At 39.5% G+C, this 23,984-nt stretch overlaps 1 protein-coding gene across 1 annotated transcript; it reads left to right on the forward strand.

Moving 5' to 3' along the window:
• The first annotated feature begins 7,655 nt into the window (after positions 1 to 7,655).
• SRSF3 (serine and arginine rich splicing factor 3) lies at positions 7,656 to 14,808 on the forward strand. Its single transcript, XM_019738814.2, has 6 exons — positions 7,656 to 7,786; positions 9,563 to 9,770; positions 11,041 to 11,175; positions 13,312 to 13,350; positions 13,577 to 13,663; positions 13,840 to 14,808. The coding sequence occupies exons 2-6, from the start codon at positions 9,565 to 9,567 to the stop codon at positions 13,865 to 13,867; spliced, it is 495 nt and encodes a 164-aa protein (XP_019594373.1). The 5' UTR covers positions 7,656 to 7,786; positions 9,563 to 9,564; the 3' UTR covers positions 13,868 to 14,808.
• The last annotated feature ends 9,176 nt before the right edge of the window (positions 14,809 to 23,984 follow it).

A 23,984-nucleotide genomic window follows, 5' to 3' on the forward strand; every position in this document is an offset into this window, starting at 1 on the left:
CAGTTTTTGCATGTGGATATCCAGTTGTCACAACCCCATTTGTTGAAGAGACTATTTTTCCCCCATTAAATAGTCTTGGCCTTTGTCAAAAATCAGTTGGCTATAGATGTATGGGTTTATTTCCGTACTTTCAATTCTATTCCATTGGTCTACATGTCTGTCCTTATGCTAGTACCACAATGAATTGATTATATAGCTTTGTAGTAAGTTTTGAAATTGGAAAATGTAGGGTTGGCAGGTTAGCTCAGTTGGTTAGAACGTGGTGCTAATAACACCAAGGTTGCTGGTTCGATCCCTGCATGGGCCACTGTGAGCTGTGCCCTCCTTAAAAAAAAAAAAGAATAAAGGAAAAAGAAATTGGGAAGTGTAAGTCCTCCAAATTTGTTCTTATTTTTCAATATTATTTTTGGCTACTTACGGCCCCTTGCAAATTCATATGAATTTGAGGATTGGCTTTTCCATTTGTGGGGGGGTGGGGTGGGAAGGCCTGTAGACTACCTTTCTTTTATCTCTTCCTTTCTACTTTTTTTACTTCTCTTCTAAAAAAAAGTCTCTTCTCCATGTCTTTCTACCTTAGTTTTTTCCCTCTTTACCCTGCAGCTCAGAACTCTGAATCCTAGGGTTGTGACTACTCAGTATAACTCAGTGTTTGATTCCACTAATGTCGCCTCCTATCTGATCCCAGGACTGACAGCCGAGGGGATTATGTCCCAAGAAGGAACAGGCTCTCACTTGAGTGGACACCCTGCCTCTAGCAGCATGAGGAGTCTGGGGGGTGGGGGGGAGTAGGGGGGTGGAATCTGGAAATAAGCTCCTTGCCCTTTCTCCTCTTTGTTCTCTTCTTATTACTATTTTACTAAATGCTCCATAGTCTGTATTAGAGTCTCTGACTCATAGGAATGTGGTAAATGAAGGTTTTTGTAGGAAACTACTTTATAAAGGAACCTCATTTTATTCTGTATGAGTATGTTTTTTTACATGATATATGTTTCTGTTTTATATTCTGTGGAAAAAACATGAAGACAATCTATGGCTAGGTTGGAGAAGTTTTAGTGAACTAAAGTTCAATGTTTTAAGAGTAACAGCCACAGAATGATTAGCTCTGGTTGGTAGTGCAATTATGGATGATTCTTATTTTCTTTATACATTCCTGTATTTTCCAAATTTTCTAAAACAAGTATGTATTAATAATCAGAAAAAAAAACTTTTAATGAAAGAGTAAGTTATTAAAAGGGAGGGCTGTAGAATTTTGATAGGGATTGCTCTGAATCTGTAGATTATTTGTGTAGCATTGCCATCTTAACAATATTGTTTTCTAATCCATGAACATAGGATATCTTGCTTGTTAGAATTTTAAGTTGGCTATGTTAAATGTTTCAGGAAATAAAATGCATTCAATGTACAAATGTTGCTTGAGATATATAAAGGAATTAGATCCATTAAGTGTTTAAATAAGGTTAATTGTTTAGGGAAATTCTGCTTAATTTGTGATTCGATTAAAACTTTCTCTAAGGACAGTGGGAATTATTGATATTATTTAAAAAATTAGATTTTCAGAAAATAAAATAACAATGATGAGAGGGTTAGCTTAACCATACAAAAAGAATTGGATACAAGAACTTAAAACTTTGGGCTGGCCTGGTGGCTCCGGCAGTTGGAGCTCCGTGCTCCTAACACCAAAGGCTGCTGGTTCGAGTCCCACATGGGCCAGTGGGCTCTCAACCACAAGGTTGCCGGTTTGACTCCTGCAAAGGATGGTGGGCTGCGCCCCCTGCAACTAATAACGGCAATCAGACCTGGAGCTGAGCTGCACCCTCCACAACTACGATTGAAAGGACAACTTGACTTGGAAAAAATCCTGGAAGTACACACTGTTCCCCAATAAAGTCCTGTTCCCCTTTCCCAATAAAATCTTTAAAAATTTTTTTTTTAACTTTGATAAATTTGATACTAATCAAAACACCAGAATCAATCATTATTCCTTTCAAGACATAAACCCTCCTCCCCTCAGAGAATGAAAAGTCTAGTTGTCACCTGGAATCTTCTATGTGTAGGAGGGAGAAAGTCTCCTGGTTGCACACACTTCTAACCTACCATTATATTATAGCAGCTCTCTGAGCCTTCCAGAGAGAAGTATTCAATTAATGTTTATTGACTGAATGAATGTGACTGATTCATCTTGCTTTATTGAAAGCACTTATTAGGCACTTGGTAAGGACTTATTGATATATGAATCAATACATGTATAACATGAACATTTTACATGTTATTAATAAAATTTTAAGTCTATCCCTCACTTTTGTGCTTAGCAACACTGGCTTTTTTATTTTTTTTAAAAATTCTTCTAACTTATTACAGGAACTTTACACATGCTATACCCTCTTCCAGGAAACATTCTCTCCCTCCTCTCACAAGCTTTGCCTGATATCTCCTGCTTTTGCTCAATCATTCACTTCCTCCGGGAAGCCTTCTTTGGTTTACTTAATCAGGCCAATCTCTCCTAAGGTATGTTCTTAAGGTACCACTTCCTTCTCCAGACCATTTTCCACATAAATAATTTCACTACTACTTGTGTAGTTTTTTCTCTAATGTTCCTCTGTATTGGAACTTAGACCCACGCTGGCAACCTGAGGCTCTGTTTTGGCTTACTGCTTTTTCCTCCAAATCCATCTCAGTGTTTGGAAAATAGGAAGTACCCAATAAATACTTCTTGAATGAATGAATGGTTGTTAACTACGTAATATGATCCAAAAAACTATTTCAGGGAATCATATAAAAAATACATAGAAGGGTGATATCTCAAAACATCAAAGCAATTAGTTATTTAGAAAAGCTTAAAACTATGTAATTTGCAGAAATACTGTTTTCACATAGTTGTTCAGGATATGAAACTAAAATGAGTATTTATTTATTTGATTTTTTTTTGGAAAATTTATTTTATTATAGTAAAAAAAAGTTCTCCCTGATTTTTTAAAGTTTATTTAACTATAGTTGGTATACAATATTATATTAGTTATATTAGTTTCAGGTGTACAATATAGTGATTCAATATTTTTATACCTTACAATGTGATCACCCCACTAATTCTAGTAACCATCTGTCAACGAAGAAACATCCGGCCTAAGGGAAACTTGTAAGAGTTTATTTGAGCCAAACTGACGACAATTGCTGGGAAGCAAAGTCTCAACGGATTGAGAAAATGCTCCAGAAAAATGGCCATTTTGCAACTTATTTTATACATTAGAATCAAAGCAGGAGGGTTACATGAAATCCATTGGTTGTGGATTAAGGGGGTGGGAGAAAGCAAAGTGGGGAAATCTCTGGGATTGGATATAAAGCAAAATGGAGAGACACACACTTCTTTTACATTGGTGGGTACAGTATAGTTAATAGCATTTTACAGCACAAAGAGATGGCACTTGGGGAATTAGATAACAATAAGGGATGTGGTAGTTTCCTGTTCTGATGTGGTGGGTTGTGCCCCCTGAGGGGTCCAGAAAAAGGGATTACTCTGATATTCCAAGGGTATGTTATCTTAGATGCAAAAAGATAACAGACAGGCTCACTTAAAGTAAAGATTGACCTTTGTCAAGAAAGCTACAGGCCAAGGATGTGACTTCCTGCCAGGGCCCACCTTATTAGGAATTTTTATGTTCACGCCACCCTGTGGTTATTTTGTCTCCTGAGCTTGTCAGGTTTAACATGTGGCCCCTTTTCCATCCACATATCTGTCACTGTGCAAACTTACCACAATATTATTGAATATATTCCTCTTCACCTTTTTCACCCATCCTCCCCACACCCTCCCTTTTGGTAACCATCCCTTTGGCCTCTGTTTCTATAAGTCTGTTTTTATTTTGTTTTCTTTGTTTTTTCAGGTTCTACATATAAGTGAAACCATATGGTTAAAATGAGTTTTTAAATGATTATGTGTTGCAATTGTGCGTGGTCATTTTACATTTGTCCTGGTAGATCAACATTGCCCAGTAGAAATAGAATGTGAGCCACACAGTTAAAAAAGTATAAAGAAATAGACAAAGTTAATTTTAATAATATACTTTCTACCTCAATATATCACAAATATTACCATCTCCACATGTAATCAATATAAAAATTAATAATGAGATAGTTTACATTCTTTCTTTTTAAATACTATTTGAAATCCAGCATGTATTTTATATTTACAGCACATCTCAGTTCAGACTCAAATAGCCACATGTGCCCAGGTGCTGCTATTAAACAGCATAGACTTAGATGAGTTTTCCAGTTTGCTCTGCTCTGTGCCCTGGGAGGCTGACTTCTAGGCTTGCATCACCCAGCTCTCGTGCCCTCAGGTTTCCAGGTGGCTTTGTGTTATGTAGGAGGCACCATGAAAAGATGGGACTATGGGAAGAGAGAGTAGTTCAGTTTTTCCACCTCTGACATCCCCACCTCCAAAAAATGCACATACAAAAAACAAAAAACAAACAAACCACAACTGGGCTGTTGCAGTGCCTCTACCTAGTGTCACAGTGACCTCTTTTTGTAGCTACAGTACTTAGCTGGTTCTGGTAACCCTGCTCCCTTCCTGGCCCCATTGGGCCTAAGAGCTGCCTCAGGGAGTCCCTCATTCCCTTGCCGGTTTCCTAACCCTGCCTATACCTCTGTACATAATTACCTCTTCAGTAACTCTTTGTTGAGTGTGCTATGTGCTTCCTGCCATGACATTGACTAAACCAAGTAATTAATGAAATATTGTTAAGCTCTATACTCTTATTAGATTTTCCTTCATGGATACTTGAAGTCAACCATAATATTTAAAGTATTAATTCTTCTACATAGATATTCATGCCTAGCCATCAGTAACTTTTTTTTTCTTACATTAAAAAAGGAAAAGTACTTAGTGAATTGGTAACAGGTGAATATTTTTAGAATTGCAAGATAACTTGGTGCCATGGTTCTCAACTTGAGGAAGTGAGAAGTCTTTGTCAGAGTAATTTCTATATTTGGAATCTTTTCTGTGTGCAAGTGACAGGAAAAAAATCAACTCAAAGTGGCTTAGGCAAGTTGGGGGAGGAGGTAGGGCACATGTATGTTCAAATAACTGGGAATTCTGAAAATGGAACTGGGTTCTTCAACAAGAGGTCCAGGGCTCCTTATTCCCCATCTCTCAGCTCCCCTCCCTTAGGTTGGGTCCACCCGAGCCTGCTTCTTCCCTTCTGGAAACAGGATGGCTGCCCTGGCTCAGGACCCCACTAGTCAGAGGAAATGAGCATAACCTCTCTTTGGTTGGCCTAGCAGTAGTGCTGGAATCAGCTGCTGACTATTCTTGGATTACTCATCCATTGTAATTAGGGTGGGAGTGAGGCTAAGCACTGGAATGATTTAATGAACCCGGGGTGATCATGTCCCTACCCCTGAAAAAGTGGGTTGTAGGGCCCAACCAGACCTGAATCAGTAACATGGTTTACTGTGAGAAAGGTAGTTTCCCTGAAAATCAAGAGATGTTCACTACAACATATGATCCCCGTTCTCTGTCCCTACCAAGAAATTCTGATACGTTCTCTTGAAGCTTCACGTGGTTCTAGGATCTAGACAAGAATGGTTGGTGGTTGAATAAATTTAAAGGGAACAGTAAGATATTCCGCAATTTAAATGGATAGATAATTCATTTGGCTGTAGTTACCAGAAGATAGAAAGTGTGTGTAGATGGACAGAGGAGGTTCAAAGTGTATTCACGAATACAGTCGGAGGGATTAAGAATGCTCCATTGAAAGATGCAAGCTAGATTAGCATTACACACACAAACGAAAAACCCAGGAAAAATTGTAGGAAAGAATGGGATACTGAGATGTGAAAAGAACATTTAAAAAGAGTCAGCATTTTTGGAGAAGAGATTGTGCCAGGTGATTTGCATATATATTTCTTTTAATTACTTAAGTAAACAAATATGTATTGATACCCTGCTGTGTGCCAGATTTGTTTCCAGGCCCTGGGGACGCAGGAAGGACCACAATAGACAAACGCTGAAGTTTCTATGGGTAGAGACAGCACCTACATAACAACCCTGCAACGTACCAGCCCATTTCACAGAGAGAAACATTAACCCTGAACAGGTTAAGGGATTCTTTTTAAGATACTTTAGCTGTAAGTAGCAGTGGGGCTGTGGTCCAAATCCAGGACTGTCTGACTCCAAAGCCTTTGCTTTGGCAGAAGAAAAACTTAAAAAGAGGAGAAAAGAGGAGAGGAGAAAGTCAAGGCAAATATAAGTGAGCCAGAACAGAAAAGCATTTAGAGAAGGAAAGAAAAGTAAGATGTGAAAGAGAGGGTTTGCTAGAATCCCCCTTCACCTGGGAAACACTGCAGGTAAGGCTGGTGTAGGGCCTGGCTCAACAACTGGAGTTCCCATTCCCCTTCTTCCCCTGTAATTCCCATTTTATAGATGAGAAAACTAAGGCTCGGGGTGATTAAATCTTCGTATTTCCACCCCCCCACAATGGAAAAACCTTTTAGAGCCACGATGGGAGATAAGACTTCAAAGGAAAACATCTGGGAGATCTAAGACTTAAGTAAATAATTGTCATATCTTGAAGCTAATGACAGTAGATACAGGTTATTGTTGTTTTTCCTTTTTCATTGAGAGCAGATTTAAATAAATTTTAGCAATATGTAAGTCAAAGTCCACTGCAAGGGGGTACAGGATGAAGTTTGAGGACACCAGACACACTTCCTACCGTAGCTGAACTCCCTCTTCCGAATAGGGCGATCATGGTGATTTTACTAACACAACTGCAGTATTTCTCTCCCAATAGTTAATAATTCTTGCGGCTCTTTCTTCCTAGGTGGAGTGGAAAACGGAGGAAGGTGTGAGTGGCCCACGGACCCCCAACCCCGCCCCAGATCAACATAACAGCCTTTTCCAGAAGAAAAACCACAGGTGCCCTTCCTGGCATTTGTTTTGGGGCCCAGAATTTAAATTCAGTCTTCTTTAGGAACTTCCTTTTATTGTTACTCGGTAAAGGTGATAGTTTCCAGATGGCCTGAATGGTCTCATTTGCCTTTGAATTTCTATTAAACGTTTCAAGAGTTCAGGCTGATGACACCACCCGTCTCTGCCAAACCTTGCAGTTTGGGTGAGAGACGGAAAACCAGCCAGAGTTGGGCTGACTTTCCAGGATCGGGCTTTTCCATAAATGTAGGACCTGGGCGGGCACAATCTGATGGTAGCTGGGTCACAAACAGCCCAGTGACCTTTGGAGCAACTCTGAGGCACGTTTGTAAACGCGATTGGTCTTAGTTCCAGCCCAACCGCTGGCTAGGATCAAGTAATGAATTCATCTAATATCTAAATCTTATTAGGAGCAAATGGCTCTATCAGTGTTTGGGAGTGACGGCAGTAGTGTTAATAACGCCAGTCGATTTGGAGACGAGGGAGAGGGGATTGAAAATAACTTGGAGCTCGGCAACAGGGGAACACCTGAAGAAGCTCCAGGTCTGAGGCGGCTGGAGCGCAGATGCGCGCGGGACCACGGACCCGACAGCGTGGCCAGAGCGCGCTCTCAGCAACCGCGGTTCTCGCTGAGTTTGTAGCCTTCACGTCACGGCCTCTTCGGCCTCTCATTGGGCGAGCCAGTCCAGTCATGTGACTCATGATGCCGTATAAATAAGGGCAAGGAGACGGCGCTGGTCCGCCATTTCGTGGACGCCGGGGCTGTGACAGTGCTTGTGGAAGCTGGGCGGAGGGGAACGGAAGAGCCGTCCGTGGGTGTGTGGATTGGAGCCTCCGTATTTCTAACCCAAGATTTCGGTAAGAGACCAGCGTCCAAAGTAGTGAAGAGGCAAATGGAACTTAACAGTACCGAGGTAGGGCCAGGCCCAATGGCGGCGCCAGATTGAGACAAAGAGACGCCGCCGCCATTTTGTGACGTTCTGCACGGGGCGGTGGCAGGGGCTCCAGGACCCCAGAGGCCGTACCCCGGCCCTGAAGTGGTGTTCGTAATCCTCACCTGGGGTATACCGGGATGTGGGGTTACCCGAGAGTTGAAGCAAAGGGGGAGCCGGTAACCGTTTTGTACTCCAGGCCGCGGCCTTTGAATTTATGGCGCCTTTTTTTTTTTTTTTTTTGCTGCTCCACGTTTTCTTAAGATCCTAGGATTTTTTTTTTCCTCAAGTCACTAATCAAGACTGGACCTTTAGATCCATATTAAATGGTTTTTGTACTCACCTTTGTTTTCATCTTATTTTAATTTGACTTCATATTTCACAGCCTGGACCCATTTTTTTAAACCGATTTTCCGTGAGCGGTGTTGTTCTTGTAGCTACTTCCCAGTAATCTGTAGGCCTGAAACTGGTCACGGCAAAGGCTTTTTTTTGCTTCTTTTTTTAAACAGTCTCCAGTGGTTTGGTCTCAACTTCTGGGCACAGGGTGGGGTCACGCAGGTAGCATGTGTCTGGACTGGTTTTTTTTTAATTGGATAAGTCCAAAGTAAAAAGAACATGTGGTGTTCATGAAAAGCCCACGAGCTGAGTTATTGAGTAGTGTGCTCTTTGATGCAATTGAAACCGGCCTACAAGGTGACTAGAACCATTGCTGAGGCGACTTGGTGATGAAGGTTTATCAAATACAAGCCCCAAAATTTCAGTAAATTCCTGCATAAGAAACACCTAATTTTTCCCCCTTGAGGTGATATTAACACAAGAGTCATTTTAAAGTGTATAATTCAGCTACAGTACATTCATAATGTTGAACTATCACATCTAGTTAGTTCCAAAACATTTTTATTACCTCTCCTGAGTACTCGACCTGTATCAATTAAGCAACCACTCCCTTTTCCCCAGTGCCTCCTGCCCAGCCTTGGTAACCACTAATCTGTTTCTGGATTTACCTGTTTTGAACATTTCATATACATGGAATCGTAATATGTGCACTTTGGTGTCTGGCTTCTATAATTTAGCATGTTTTTGAGGTTCATCCGTGTTTGTAGCATTTATCAGTACTTTCCTGAATAATCCATTATTTGGATAATACATTTGCTTGTTTATCCATTGGTGGACGTTTGGGTTAATACCTTTGGCTGTTAAGAATAGCGCTGCTATGAGATAATTAAAAATAACACTCTTGCTGGTTAGGAATGAAGCTGGTTAAAGTTTTGGTGTATAAGGCACATTAGTATGACTTTTCTAATTGTTTAGCCTTAACTACTGTTCTCTGCATTGTTTGATTTGGTTTTTGAGCTTCCAAAGGATTTGCGTGAGGTTATCCTACTTTTCTAAGTGTTTTTATTCAAGATGAAATAACAGGTAAAGTCCCTAACTCAGTGCCCAGGTTTTAGTAAATGTTCCTCCAGTGTTTATTTTTCCCTCTCTTTTTAAGGAGGCATTCTTAAGCAATTTGTGCTGGCTTCCTGACAGTTATCTGTAACGATTAGGGAGAAATGGGTGTTTCAAGAGTGGTAATTTCACTTTTTTTTTTTTTGTATATATATTTTGGCATTCTTAAGAATCTGTTTTATTTTCACTGTGGATTATTTGGGTAAATTAAAATATTTTGAGGTGTTTTTTTTTTGTTTTGTTTTTTTAACAGAAATGCATCGTGATTCCTGTCCATTGGATTGTAAGGTTTATGTAGGTAATCTTGGAAACAACGGTAACAAGACTGAATTGGAACGAGCTTTTGGCTATTATGGACCACTCCGAAGTGTGTGGGTTGCTAGAAACCCTCCCGGCTTTGCTTTTGTTGAATTTGAAGATCCCCGAGATGCAGCCGATGCTGTCCGAGAGCTAGATGGGAGGTAATTTAATGATTGATTTATACTAATGGTGACTATGTATTTCTAATTTTTAAAATCCCTGGGAATATGTGGTTTTGGATGGCTTCGTGGTTATCAAATTGATCTTACTAGAGATTTACATAAAACTATTTTGCAATCAAAAATAAGACTCAACAGTTTTAGTAGAGTTTAGTAGGAAGTTCAGTAGGAAGTTGACTGGCCTTTGAAGAAAAGTTTAATGGTCAATTCTTGGTGGATCCAGCTGCATCCAAAATATGGTTGCAACATTTTAATCTAAATTCTTCATCGTCAGTTGTTTTTGTCACCTTTGAATTGTTTCTAAAACAATTGTGGAATTAAATATCCTCTTTAAGAGGATGCTTGTTGTATGTGGCTGGATGATGGTTAACATGGGGACCGTTATTAAACCATTTTGTGTTTGAAGTGCTTCCTTTAGGAAGTATGGATTGTATAGCCATTTCCTTTTGTAATTAGTGTCCTATTAAGGTACTTGGCTGATAAGTAATGCCTGAGTCTTAATAGTGAATCCTTCCACCATCTGGTTGGTATTTGCAAACCATTGGTTTTCATGAAACCAAGGAAAATTGTTAATCCTTAAAATCCCAAAATTAAATGGTCTGAGGGTTGGCTGTAAAGCTGTATAAAAGGTTATGTATCCAAGCAGATAGCAAAAACATTTCCAGACCCCCACCTCTTCCCACTGTCCAAATATGGTGGCTTGTCTAAACTTAATGATTATAGGCCAATGAGAAGTGAGTGAGGAATAGTTGCTTTTTTCTACTATTCTCAGCTGCACTTTCTTGGTCAACTATCAGGATGGTGAATGAGGGGAAGGGTGATGTGATGTAAAATGGTCAAAATGTTTCTGTCCTGTTTATTGCTCTGTTTACATGGGTGGGGTGGGGGGGAGACCAACAAATACAGTGTAGTAAGATCAGTTAAACAAGTGCTGAGATCTCCAAGGAAGAAGGCACAACAGGATGTACAGATGAACTAGTTCTTTGAGGATGAATTCAGGGGTTTTCACACTTTAATTGCAACTGTTAAATTAACACTGAGCCCACTGATGAGGCTGCCTCTTAACAGTAAGGAAGTTGGTTTTCTTTAAGAGAGAAAAATAAGGGAACAAAAACTTGTTTCGGTATTAAGGATTCTACAGGCATTTGGATGTGTTTTTGCTAAGACATTAACTAGGAATAGTTTTTGCTTTAACACACGTCTCTTAGAAAGTGTGTGGCTTTAAATGTAATTAATGTTTCTTCCCTTCTAGAACACTATGTGGCTGCCGAGTAAGAGTGGAACTGTCGAATGGTGAAAAGAGAAGTCGAAATCGTGGTCCACCTCCCTCGTGGGGTCGTCGCCCTCGAGACGATTATCGGAGAAGGAGTCCTCCACCTCGCCGCAGGTACTTGGGAGAGAGCGTGCTTAGAGGTATTGGTGTAATGGAGTAGCTAATAGGAGCAGGTATTTCTCTTAAACTTTGTTGGTGGGTTTTTAACTTACTGTGAAGAATCGGAAGTTTTTATGAAACATTTGCTGGGTGTAGTTTGGGGTATGTGAGTTGTGCTGAGTGTTGGCTTTTGTCTTTAGGTTCATGTTGGTAGTCAGTAACTTCTATCTTGGATCTATCTTCTAGTTCATCTTCTAGTTGCATCTTTCCAAGTCTTCCCTTGTACTTCAATTTAGGCCTTTTTCCATTTCTTGACTCCATAATGACAAACATTACATTCAACTCTAGCTCTTCACAAAAATGTGTTTTCTACTATTAGCACGATTGTAATATTTATCAAACAGGCAGCTGTTTTAATGTTACAACTGGTAAAATAGAAGTCATTCTGAAACTAAAGTCACTGACCAATAAAGGGGGCTAAAAAGTAATCCCAGTCATCTGTTCTTCAAACCCAAATAGGAGAGAATTCAGTTTTTTTATAATTGAAAATGGCATCATTCTTGGACCAGGCAGTATTTGGATGCTAACTCCACATCTCCAACCTCCAAAATAGTTTCTATAGGACTGAATTTACCTCTTACAGGTGAGTGAAGTCCTAGGAGATAGGAGTTCAAAATCTTGCCCCTTTTGCTATTTTGAAAAACAAAACACACTGTTGCCCATCATAATAAAGCGTATTTGTTAGCTAATAGATGGTTGTACTGATGGCTTGTTTTTCATTTTTTTTTGTGCTTTTTGGTCCATCTATTAATAAAAATGAACCCCGTTACAGAGTCACCATCATGTCTCTTCTCACCACCCTCTGAGTCTGCATTAGCCAGTCAACTAGCCCTTTCAGCGTCATGTGACCAGCGCGCCCCATTCAGCTTGGCTGGTGTCGTTTCACATGACCCAGGCATGGCCAGTCGTCAGGTTGCACCGCCCTTTGGTTCCCGAGCATGCTGTTTTCTCTCAGCCTTCTCTCCAACCTTAACCAAATCGGCAGCAGCCACCTCGACCGCCCACACATTCCTGGCCAATCAGCTCAGCTGTTTATTTACCAAATGTCTTCACAACAACTACAGCAGCAGCCTTCGGCTAACAAAAAAGCAGGAAAAATCCACAACACCCCCTTCGCCAACCAACTAAATCCAACGCAACATCTGGCAAAACCTTTTCAGCAAATTCTTCCTGGCCGTCAGTCCGGCAGCCTCACCACCATTTCTAGCTTGTTGAAACCCAAAACTAGTAAGTTTTTCCTGCTTATACAGTTTACTGCTGGTTAAAATAAGGAGTAAGCGGCTTAAAGTAATTCTTTTTTTCTGGATCAAAGGCTGGCTGTGCATAATTGAATGGTAATGTACATATATATTGCTTGAATAAAACTTTTAAGGGTGATAGGGAACTCATAATGTAACTAGACCTTCAGGCGAAACTTATTTGCATGTGTGAGATGCCAAACTAAAAATTTTAATAACTAACAGATTTAGCTTTCCTTTCTAGCAAAAATTTGTTCACTCCTATCACCTTTAAATGGTTTTACTAACAGTTTTCAAAATTTTAAAATTTTGGGGGTGAAGTGGGCCAAGCTAAGGTAATTTGGATAAGTCTAAACACACTCTTAAATGTGACGATCACAAATGCAGTTCTAATGTAGCACTTAATGGCATCAATATTTACACCTAGCGCGTTTTCACAGAATTACACTATCCACCTGGTACCTAAGTCTTGTCATGGACTTACAGGTTTGCATGGGTTCCAAATACTGGTTTATGGTACTGTTTTTGGAACTACTTGTGGGACTACATTTTGGTGTGGTGTTTTGGGTAGTGAAGTTAGTTTGACATGAAGTTTTGCATTGGACAGATCTGCTGTGAAGCATTCTTTGTTAAAGTGAATCCATGGTTGGAATACCTGCTTTTCACTTGAGCTTTTGGTTCCTTAATCCTTCTGTGCCTTTTTTTTTTCTTTACTTTTTATTTTTTTTGGATGATGGGTGCCAGTTCTTCGGCACATTCACTGGGCCCAACAGTGAGATTCAAAAGTTGGGAAATGCCTCATGCCATAAATACTAATTGACAATTAGCCTAATTTTCCTGTTTCTGCTTTTAGATCTCCAAGACGGAGAAGCTTCTCCCGCAGTCGGAGCAGGTAAATACTGCCTTTATTGGCCACATTCTCAGAAATGGCAGCATTGCTGCTGTTTTGCAAATGATTTGGTTAGTGGTAGTAGACCATTGGCTTTAGTAATAACTCAAACGGTATATAGAGCCAATGTTAAGTTGTAAGGATGAAACAGCTTTTAGTTTTCAAAAGTATTAGAAATACTTGCGTATAATCCTGAATGGCCCTAATTTTCTTTTCCCACTGGCTTTAGGTCCCTTTCTAGAGATAGGAGAAGAGAGAGATCACTGTCTCGGGAGAGAAATCACAAGCCGTCCCGATCCTTCTCTAGGTCTCGTAGGTAAGATCTTCAAGGACTTGAGCCATTTAAGACTTTGCATACATAATGTACTGGAAACAGAAATAGGTCCTAAGCCATTATGATACGATTTTCATAACTTTCTACCGTAAAAATCTTGATGTTTTGTCACTGTCACCAAGTTACAGATGCAACTTGTTTTTCTGGTTTTTTTTTAGCCGATCTAGGTCAAATGAAAGGAAATAGAAGACCAGTTTGCAAGAGGAGTGGTGTACAGGAAATGACTTCATTTGACAGGAGTATGTACAGAAAATTCAAGTTTTGTTTGAGACTTCATAAGCTTGGTGCATTTTTAAGATGTTTTAGCTGTTCACATTTGTTTGTCTTGGAACAGTGACACATAAAAATGTAATTCTCTATGGTTTGAAATGAATCATATGAGGCATGTAATATCAAGAATTGTTACTTTACAATGTTCCCTTAAGCAAAATCGAATTTGCTTTTAACTTTTTAGTCTTGCAGAGACTGATAGATAATAAACCTCCCCTGCCCAGCTAAAGTGTGATGTTTAATATTACGGAAACTAGCAAAAATTGAACCTAAGATCTTCCATAGCTGGGATATAATACGCAGCTGCAGTTGAACGTGCAGTCTTCAAAAGCTGCTGTGAGCACAAGCCAGGTAAAAATTAAAGCTGCGTCATTAAAACTAGATTTAGAGGTTAAAAAAAAAAAAAGTCCAACTAGTCTTCACATTGGACAGAGGTTGTCCAGTTGGTATAGAATCAAAGAAGTTTCAAGAAAGTTAGTTTACCTTGCCTTAGGTCATAAGTTTCTTCTGTGATTGCAGTATATGAATACATAGCTCTTTGTAACATTCTTTTGGAAATTTGAGACTATCCAAGATACCAGTGTCATGCCAGTTTAAGGGTACATTGTAGAGCTGAACTTTGAGTTACTGTGCAAAATTTTTTTTCATGCTGTCATTTGTAATATGTTTTGTGAGAATCCTTGGGATTAAAGTTTTGGTTACAAATTGTTGTTTAACCTGAAAGCCTGTTTTTCCTTGCAAAACTAAAATCTGAGCTTGGTGTCAAGTTCAGGTATAACATTCCTATTGGAAGCCATACTTATATTTTCTTGTAAAGTGCTTTTGAATTAATAAAATAATAGCGTAATTGTGTAATAGTTGAGCCCACTATTACCATAGTTCTTGTCCCCGGGAAAGCAGTTGGTTACACAAATCTTATAAGAAACAAAATAGAGGCTTTTGAAATGAAGGGACTATTTGGTTGTCCCCTAAGTGACAGTACTGTTTTTCATTTTTTTAGGAGTAGAAGCCAGTTTCAAGTCCATGATACTCAGTGACCAACATTTTAAAGTTTAGCAACCCCGGTGCATATAACCCAAAGTTGCCCATAAGAAAAGCTTTTGTCATTAGCATGAGAACTTTCCACAAAGCTTTAAAAATTGCTTCCATTTTATATAATTTCAAGTGTTGCATGGGAGTTCTAAATTGATCCATCATGATGTAAAATTCACTATATGGTTTAAATGTAACAGTGCAGAATTGAATATGGAGGCATGCATAACCTTCCTCTTAGAAATCCAGAGGAGTTGTAATTTCAAATTTTTGTGCAATTAGATTAAATCATAATGCAACACTCTTGTGGCTTAGTTTCCTTAAATGTGCTATTTAATGATAGTTTTGGATTATTCTGTACTGACTTGAAGATGAAAGAAGTCATTGCATTAAGAGTTGAATCTGTAAAGATTTTATAAGATGTAGGTTCTAAAGAGATTATTTCCAGTGGTCCTAACCTTTCATGTAAATACCATTAAGGAGAGTCATTGGCATCACAAAGGAGAATTGGTATCAGTGAGGTTCAGGTTCAGTATGAGCCTTGTTAAAGGACAAGTGTTGATTTATTGGGAGTTTTGGCTTTGGGCCTTTGGGCTTTTTTGTTTTTTTGTCATTTCCTCATAGCCTAAATACTGTTCCTGTTGAAAACAAGGTAAGAATAGCTAAGAAGTCATAATGATACATCAATAACTACACTGCTCTTATAAATGGACATTTATATGGGCTTTCTTAGAAGTATACAGTGGTTCCAGTCTTAAATTAGAAGGGTTTCTGTAAAAAGGATAATAGATTATGGGAATAATGTGACTAATAAGCCGAGTTTGTCAAGTCAACCTTGGGGAGTTATCTTGACTTTGGGTCCAAATTTGCAATCACTTTAATAACCAGGAGCCCCAGCACAATTTTATGGCTTGCCAAAAATATGGAAGATAGGAATTGTTAAACTCATATTGCACTTTTAAATTGTGACTACTAAAAGTTCTGAAATTACTGTAGTTTTTAAATTAGAAGTTCCATCAGCCAGTTTGGTTATGCATCCTGAGTTGAACATGATACTGCAAATTACTAAAACTGACTTGTGGTGTAACGACTATCAATGTCCGCTAGAGGTCGCTATTAATTGGTGATAATTTAAAGAACCCTAAGGATTATTATAGTTGGTTTTTATGCTTTCAAGAATATTTAACGATCTGTGGTTCTCAGATTATTGTGGGTTGGTTACTTCTGAACTCCATGTCTTAAGCAGAAAGGTGAAGACAAAGATAAACTAGACAGAGAAATTTTAATTTTATGTGTAAATAACTTACCTACTATTGATACACTTTTTATAGTTTCTTACAACGATCATGTAGATGATTTCTCCACCCCTTTAGTTAGACTCACCTATATCTGGATGGGAAGTCCTGGTTGCTTTTTATTGTAGAGTCATGGTTCATCGTAATACAGTGCTGCTTTATCAGGAATAGTGTTGATCATAGAAATTTTTCAAAATATACACAGCCTGATTCTAGGACCATTGGCTCAGTTTTCCATGGCAGTCTAGCCCTGTGTTATTTGGAAGAGTTCTTCAGGTGATAATGTCCCTGGTTATGTAAGAACTGCTGACGTAGTATTTTGTCTTAATGTGCTTTTATTTTCAGAATCCTGAACATGATTTAAGTTGCCAGATTTAGTTGGTGGTGATGTCTTCCAGTTGTATATTTTTGTACTGGACTGTTGCCTTCTGGTTTTCCATTTTTTGGGGGGTGGGGGAACATGAAAGATTTTTATAATTAAAGTAGCTGAAGAAAAACTGGGTTGGAGTATATTTTTATAAAACTTAGTATTAAACACGATTTTATATGTCCACACAAATTCTCTTCATCCAGTTTTATTGATTGGATATTTCAAAAGAATTCCAGTGTGGTACACTTAGGGTTCTGAGAATAGGTCATTGAAAATTTTGGATAAATCTAGTATAACTGCTTAATTTTATTAATGCAAGTTTTCCCGTATTGTAGGAATTAATATGTTATTTAGACTCATTTAGTATCCCAGGTCTTTATCTGAAACACGTGACAACTAAAATGTTTCCCAGACTAACATTAAATACATGTGTAGAACATTAATTTTCTCAATCTCAGTTTTTCCTCAGTTCTCTCTGACATACATAAAAACATTGTATGATTGTTTTACTAAGGTCTTAGAATCTGGCCGTTTAGTGCCTTTACTGTGAGTTAGTACATGTATGTACCTAGTCTTGAAGTGAAAATCTCCGAAAACATTGATGCTTTCATCATTTGGAGAGGTCCTGAGATGGAGAATATTTATTTCTGGAGCAAAATTAAGCCTTCCAGACAAGTCTGTAGGTGACTTTTGCTCTTTGTAAAGTCCTTTGCACTTGCGAATGGGCACCTTCATTTTAGTACATACCTCATTCATATTTCATTTGGGGCAAGTTAGCATCCTTTAGTGTTTGGTTATTTGCTGACAAGCCCCAAAACTTCAGATCCAAGGGGAAGTGTTGCTAAATGCTACCTTTTCCAGGGTGGGGTACTATTGTCATTTAGCAAGGAAATGGAAAAGAGCAGTATAAAAAACAGTAAATTTTGAGAGCTAAAACTTTCTTGAAAGAAAATTTCCCTTAGGAAACAATTTCTAAGTCCTTTTAAGCTTAAGCAGCTGGTAACTTTGTTTTAACCCATTCCAGCTGGCTCTCTGCCACCAAAAATTTTTTATAATGAATTTTAGATAAAACCAACGAGAGTGCTTTACAAGTAAATGCAAATTGGAATGTTGGTTTGTCATTGAATCGTTTTTGGTCATAGCTTTCCCACATGGCAGTCCATGGCTCAGGCACTTAGTGGGGAATGGGAGGACACAGTGATAAGGGCATAACACCAGCTCAGTATCTAGAAAGAAAAACAATGCTCGCATTTAACCTGAGTTCATTTACGTTGAAACCTTGGACTAAACAATTTTTTCATGTTCCGCCCTATTTTTAGATTAGAATAATTTAAAGAGGTGTTGGTTGTAGGGCTTTACATGCCCTAAAAAAAAAAGGCTCTTGGACCTGGAGTGAGGTTGCAAATAATCTTTGAGTGCCCTTTGAAAAGCCCCTTAATTGGCAGCAGAGGAAAACAAGTGCCTTGAGTCAGATTGGGGCGGGGGGTGGGGGTTGGCAAGAACAGAGCTCCAGGTAAGAAAAGACTGTAAAGAATCAGGTGAAGAGTAGTCCCTTAATCGTGAAGCAGTTTAGAGGGCAGGAAGTGAGTGCAGCTAACTGCCCTAGGGTTTAGAGGTAAAACGGGATTCTAAGACAAGGAAGTAGTTCCAGTCTGATGATTTTTTACTTTGAGCCATACTGCCAAGTAAGCAGGTGTGGGTTAACTTGTCCAACTTTAGTACTGAAAGGAAGGCCAAGAAATTGGGAGTGTCCGACTGCACTCATGAAATAAATGGCTGGCCCATGTATCCCAGCTGCCAGGTTTAATGGGGACAAGAAATTGACTGAACTTGCGGTCCTGGTAGGACTTGCATTGACTGACATAAAGTTGGCTTCCAGAAGTGAGGTTGCGTTGCCCACTTTGTAAGGAGTAAATGAGCACACTGAAGATTTGGAGAGGGCTAAAGAACGGAATCTTTGAAATTAAGCTGCCTTTTGGGTGCTGGCAGCTGCAGTGCAGATAATTGGGGTGGTCAGGAGAGGAAGTATAAAACGGTCCACCCTTGTGGAGCCTCCAGGAAAGGAAATTTTTGAAGACTCCTTTGCCAAACATTGTAGGGTGTCACTGTTAAAAGGGGGCAGAAAAAAATTCCTCACATTATTCATTACTTGTCCTACTTAAAGTGCTGTATTCAGAACCCAGGCCAGCCTTGACTTCAAAGCCCCCCTTTTTTTAATTTCAGGTGTACAAAACAATGTAATAGACATTTATATCCCTCACACAGTGATCACCCCCCTCCCTCCATATACTGCCCCTGACATCACACAGCCATTACATTTCCACTGTCTATTCCTAATGCTGAACTCTACTTCTTGTAACTATATATATATATATGTATATAATTACATATGTGTATGTGTATATATATATAGAGAGAGAGAGAGAGAGAGAATTGTAGTTGACATTATTATACAGCTTCAGGTGTACAGTGCAGTGATCAGGCATCTACATCATCCCTGAGGTGGAAAGCCCTTGTTTTCTGTTCCACTACATTTTTACTTCCTCAACCCAATGGTAAAATTGCCAGTCAGTGCTTGTCAGGATTTAGAGCACATCCTTTTAGTTGTGAAACAATGTGACTTGTACTTACATTGGAAAATAGTGATCTCTTCCAGTCTTTCTATTAGAGGCAACTTATTAACATTTTTGTCTTGAAAGTTAAGCATACGTGATCAAGTATTTTTACAGCTAGAAAATGTGTCCTTGACCTTTTTCCTTTTACACAACTGAAGCATGCGTGTACGTCTGAGGTGTATATGTAATATGTAAATCCACAACACATGCCGTCATCTGGGCAGCTACCATGGTTTTTAAGACATTTCTTGGCAGAAACATACCTAGCTTTGTCTTGATGTTAACTGATACTCTAACGACTGAATATCATTTTCAAGGAGGACAAAGCCATGCGGATGTGGATGGGCCGACCTTGATTCTGTGTCCGGGTTAACTTAATCTAGTGCTTCAAAGCTATGGCTGGTTTCTGGCTACTCGGTCTCCTGCTCTTGACCTCAGTTTTAAACCTTTTAGGAATGTGAGCAACATTGGTGAGTACTGCATTTTAGACAAGGGCTGGTGAACATCAAACTTTAGGGCCTTTTAAATTACTGTCATAAAGAAAAGTGCACAATTTGTTCCTTTTTTTTTTTTAATGGAATCTTACGGGGAACACCCTGGAATCCCATGGCCAGGTGAGGCTGTTGCAAAGATTCCTGGTAGGACCTCTGGTTCCAAAACCAGTTGTGGCCCAAATTAGGAGTCGATTGTGCAGCATTTCTTAGTTGCTGGGGGAAAAAAGACTGGTCTAGGTTAAGTGGCACATTTGATCATTTAGATTTTAACAGTGGACTTGATGCTTAAAGCTTTTTAATTGTCCACCAGTACCTGCAGTCTGTTGGTTTGGAAGAATGTTCCATGACTTTCCTGAAATGATGTTGATTCTCAGGAGAGGAGTAGAAAAGGAAAGGTTTTTAAGGTAAAGTTTAAGTACATGTGCATCATCCAAGACTGGTTCCTGAACCAGGGCCAACTTTTTGGACTTGACAGCAGTTGACAGGAAGAAAATTAATCGAAAGGATATTAGTAATGCGGATATGGTCATCCTGCTTTATTGAGGAAGAGACTGAAGTACAGGGAAGGCTGAACAAGTCCAAGGTCGCAGACCAGCAGTGATTGAGCTGGAACAGTGTAACCCAGGTTGCAGGAACAGGTGTAGATTAACTAGAAGAGGCCTGGAGTCCAAGGTCCAGTCCTGTGTTTGGAGGGGAGAAGGTAGATTTGCCTGAGGTCACGCAGGAACACCATGACAACTGGGACGAGGACTGTCCCAACAGTTAATCCAGGTGCTAGTCCCAGGGAGCAGTATGATATTAAGGCTTTGAAGCCAGTAGCTGGGGTGACTGGACCAGCTATATTATGTCTGGGGTTTCACTTTTTTTCATCTGCACAATGGGTATAACAATAGGAAACAACTACCTCCTACTGTTAGTATGACAACGTAGTGATGGGATGCATGTAAGGCACTCAACGGGGCATGACTTGTGTTCAATAAACAGCAGCTGTCATGTAGGCTTGCACTGACTGGTGTGCAGTAATGCCCTGAGGAAGCTTTTAGCAATATTGACTCCTTTTGGTGTTGAGTAAGCGAGAGTGCCAGCTTTCCTGCATTCCCCATGTGTACTGTTTCCACTGACCCTGGTCCTTACTTTTGAGTCCCTTGTCCAGTTTGCAGGGACATTGATTTGAGGGGCCCAATGTCAGGAGGGACATTTGTGGTTAAAGGAGTCGGGGCAGTTTTTTAAAGAAAAAGGGGCTACTGCAATGAGGGATAGGCAGATGGGAAAGAGGATGAAGGATTAAAACTGTTAGATGGCTCTTTGAAAATGGCTTTTCAAATTAGACCATTCTGGATTCACATTTCCATATTTTGGCTATGTGCCTGAAGCAAGTCACTTACCTTCTTTAATTTCTTTGTAAAATTTGGGATAATAAAAACATACCTCACAGGGTATTACTGATGATTCTTTGTGTTTGTCAGTGGTTTTTTTTTTTTTTCCATCTTTTGCTGCACATTGGAATCCACTGGGGAACTTTTGAAAATACCTGGGCTCTGATGCTTAGAGGCTCTGATTTGGTTTACCTGAGGTGGGAACTTCTGTGCGTGTGTGCTTTACAAGTTTCCCCGGTGACGCTGAAGAGTAGTCCGGGATCTGGTTTGATCCCACAATGGTCTGTTTGTCTCTTCCCTATCCCGGTCCTAGGCGTCCCTGTACGTGGAACAAAGCACATCTGTGCCCTTATCCTGGGGCTCTGCCTGCTGGCCACACACTGCCCATCCCTGTTTTTGCCTCTTGGCTGGGATAAGCAGCCCTGGTTCTGTTTCTGTATAGAGGCTGTGGAGCTGGACTGAAAACTCCCAGCATTCCTTGGGTACCTGCCTTGGTGTTACACAGCAGTTGGATGAGATTGTTGCCAGCAGAAAATTCTGCTTTCCCTTGTCACATTCGCTGTGCTGGTGTTGGTGATACCCTTTGAGCAAGGTGTGGGAGAAAAAGGAGACGAGACAGGAAGAGAATTAAAATTGAATTGCCATGTGCTGAGCACAGGTACTGTGCTTTTTTCTCATCAGCTCTGATTTTGAGGTGGTCTCCCGTTTACTCAAGCTCGGACAGGGAGAATGACCTCAATCAACCTTATCAGACTTGGGGTTCCATTTTGTAAATACATTCTGGAATGATCCTTGACTTCTTAAGTGAAATCTATATTCGATGTTCATTATTTTTTAAAAGTCAAGATAAAGCCTTAACACAGAAAAAGCATTTTATAAAATAGTATGTATTTCTGTATGTGTTAGGTATGACTGCCAGAAGTCAGATGCTTGACCCATTCATTCCATACTTGACCTACAGAAAAATTGCGAGTGAAGGCACATATAGGTACCAAAATAAAAACTAGAGCCAGGAATAATAGATCAGACTTACCTGAATATGAGGAGGAAATAAGCTTAATTGAAGTAGAACATGCTAAGGCAACAGACTGCTGAGTTGAAGAAAGGAAGTACAATCTCACAAATAAGCTGGGCCTTAAAGCTAATGTCAAAAAACTCACATATACTGTGACGGGGAGGGGAGAAAATGGAGAGCCTGTTTTATAGGCTGTCATGAAGGTTTAATTGAATTAATACATGAGATCAAAACAGTTCCTGGCGCTTAAACTGTGTAAGTATTAAATACAGAGTGCCAAAAAAGTATGCACATTTTAAGAAGAAATAAATTTGTAATACCGAATATATACCTGTAACAAGATGAAAACAAGTCACATCTGCAGTTACAAGAGGTGCTCATCAGCGTCCAGACACTTCTGATTACGGCGAATGGCGAATGACTGCTGGAGCAACGTTGACCAAAGTGTCCGCTTGCATACATTTTTTTGGCACCCCCAGTAGTATCCATCCTTTGATGGAAGGGAATAACGATTAGGAAAAATAGTAATCCAAATGCATGGGGTAATTACTCAATTATTTCTAGACAATGTCTTTATTCCATTTAATCATTCTCTCTGTTATGGCCTTATGCAAATATTTTTAACATTTTATACTTGTAGGTTCAGTCCTGTGGGCATGGGCAATTTTTTGTGTGACAGACATCTAGTATCTTTGTCCCTAGAGTCGGTTATGCTCCCTCACCAGGGTGACAAGACAAATTTAAGAAAAGTCAAATTCCCAATCACCCACCAGGAGGCAGTACTGCACCATTGAGACTATTAGACCAGTCTTTGCCTGAAGTCACACATCTGTTTAGTAGTAGTGAGTCTCCTCGGACTCCAAAGTCTTCCACTCTGCCAATGACAATAAAGACAGTTGTGATAATAATTAGCATTACTTGAACTCAGGTGCCAGCATTTTACATACACAAACCACCAGCTCACTTACACCTCACCACTTGAGGGAGACTGTTCTCTCCTGCAGAGGAAGAAACAGGCTTAGGCCCAAGAGCCATGTGAAGTGTTTTGTAGAAGAGATTGTACTTGAGCGAAGTGTTGAAGAACGATTTGGCTAGAAAGCCAGCTATATAAAGAAAGATATGCGTAAAAGCAAAGGCAGGAAACTTCCAAGGCTTTCTGTGGACAAGTTTAAGACCCTGTGAATTTGTTCAGGGTTTAGATTAGATAGTAGAAAGTCAGCTAGAGAACTTAGAGGTCATAAGATACGGTGATTTTTAAACCTGTAAACTTAGCCAAACCTTTTTTTGGAATGAAAATAAGTATAAAATACATAAACCAATTTCAATGATAACTGCTATAAAAAAAAGTCTAGTACCGTGTTTCCCCAAAAATAAGACCTAGCTGTACAGTCAGCTCTAATGCGTCTTTTGGAGCAAAAGTTAATATAAGACCTGGTCTTATGTTAGATAAGTAAAATAAGATAGTAAAATAAGACCGGGTCTTATGTTAATTTTTGCTCCAAAAGACGCATTAGAGCTGATTGTCCAGCTAGGTCTTATTTTCGGGGAAACATGGTAGATAATACTGGCTTCTAAAGATAGGAAAAATAATGATTTGATGAATGCAGTCTTAGATTGACCTCAGAACCCAGTTTTTCCTGTATTTTGGTCAGTGCAAATGGTAACGTTTTTTAACACCTCATTTTGCAAGCCCAGAAGTGACAGGATAGGAAGGTCTGCCCCCAAACAATCTAGAAGCACAAATTCATTTTAGCATGTTCAAATATACATATGATTGAGTAGATTTTATGTTTTAAAAGATGCTCTTACAAAATGGGTAGACCTAGGCACATATTC

This window comes from Rhinolophus sinicus, linkage group LG05 (assembly GCF_036562045.2).
Source record: "Rhinolophus sinicus isolate RSC01 linkage group LG05, ASM3656204v1, whole genome shotgun sequence".
Taxonomy (NCBI): Eukaryota; Metazoa; Chordata; class Mammalia; order Chiroptera; family Rhinolophidae; genus Rhinolophus; species Rhinolophus sinicus.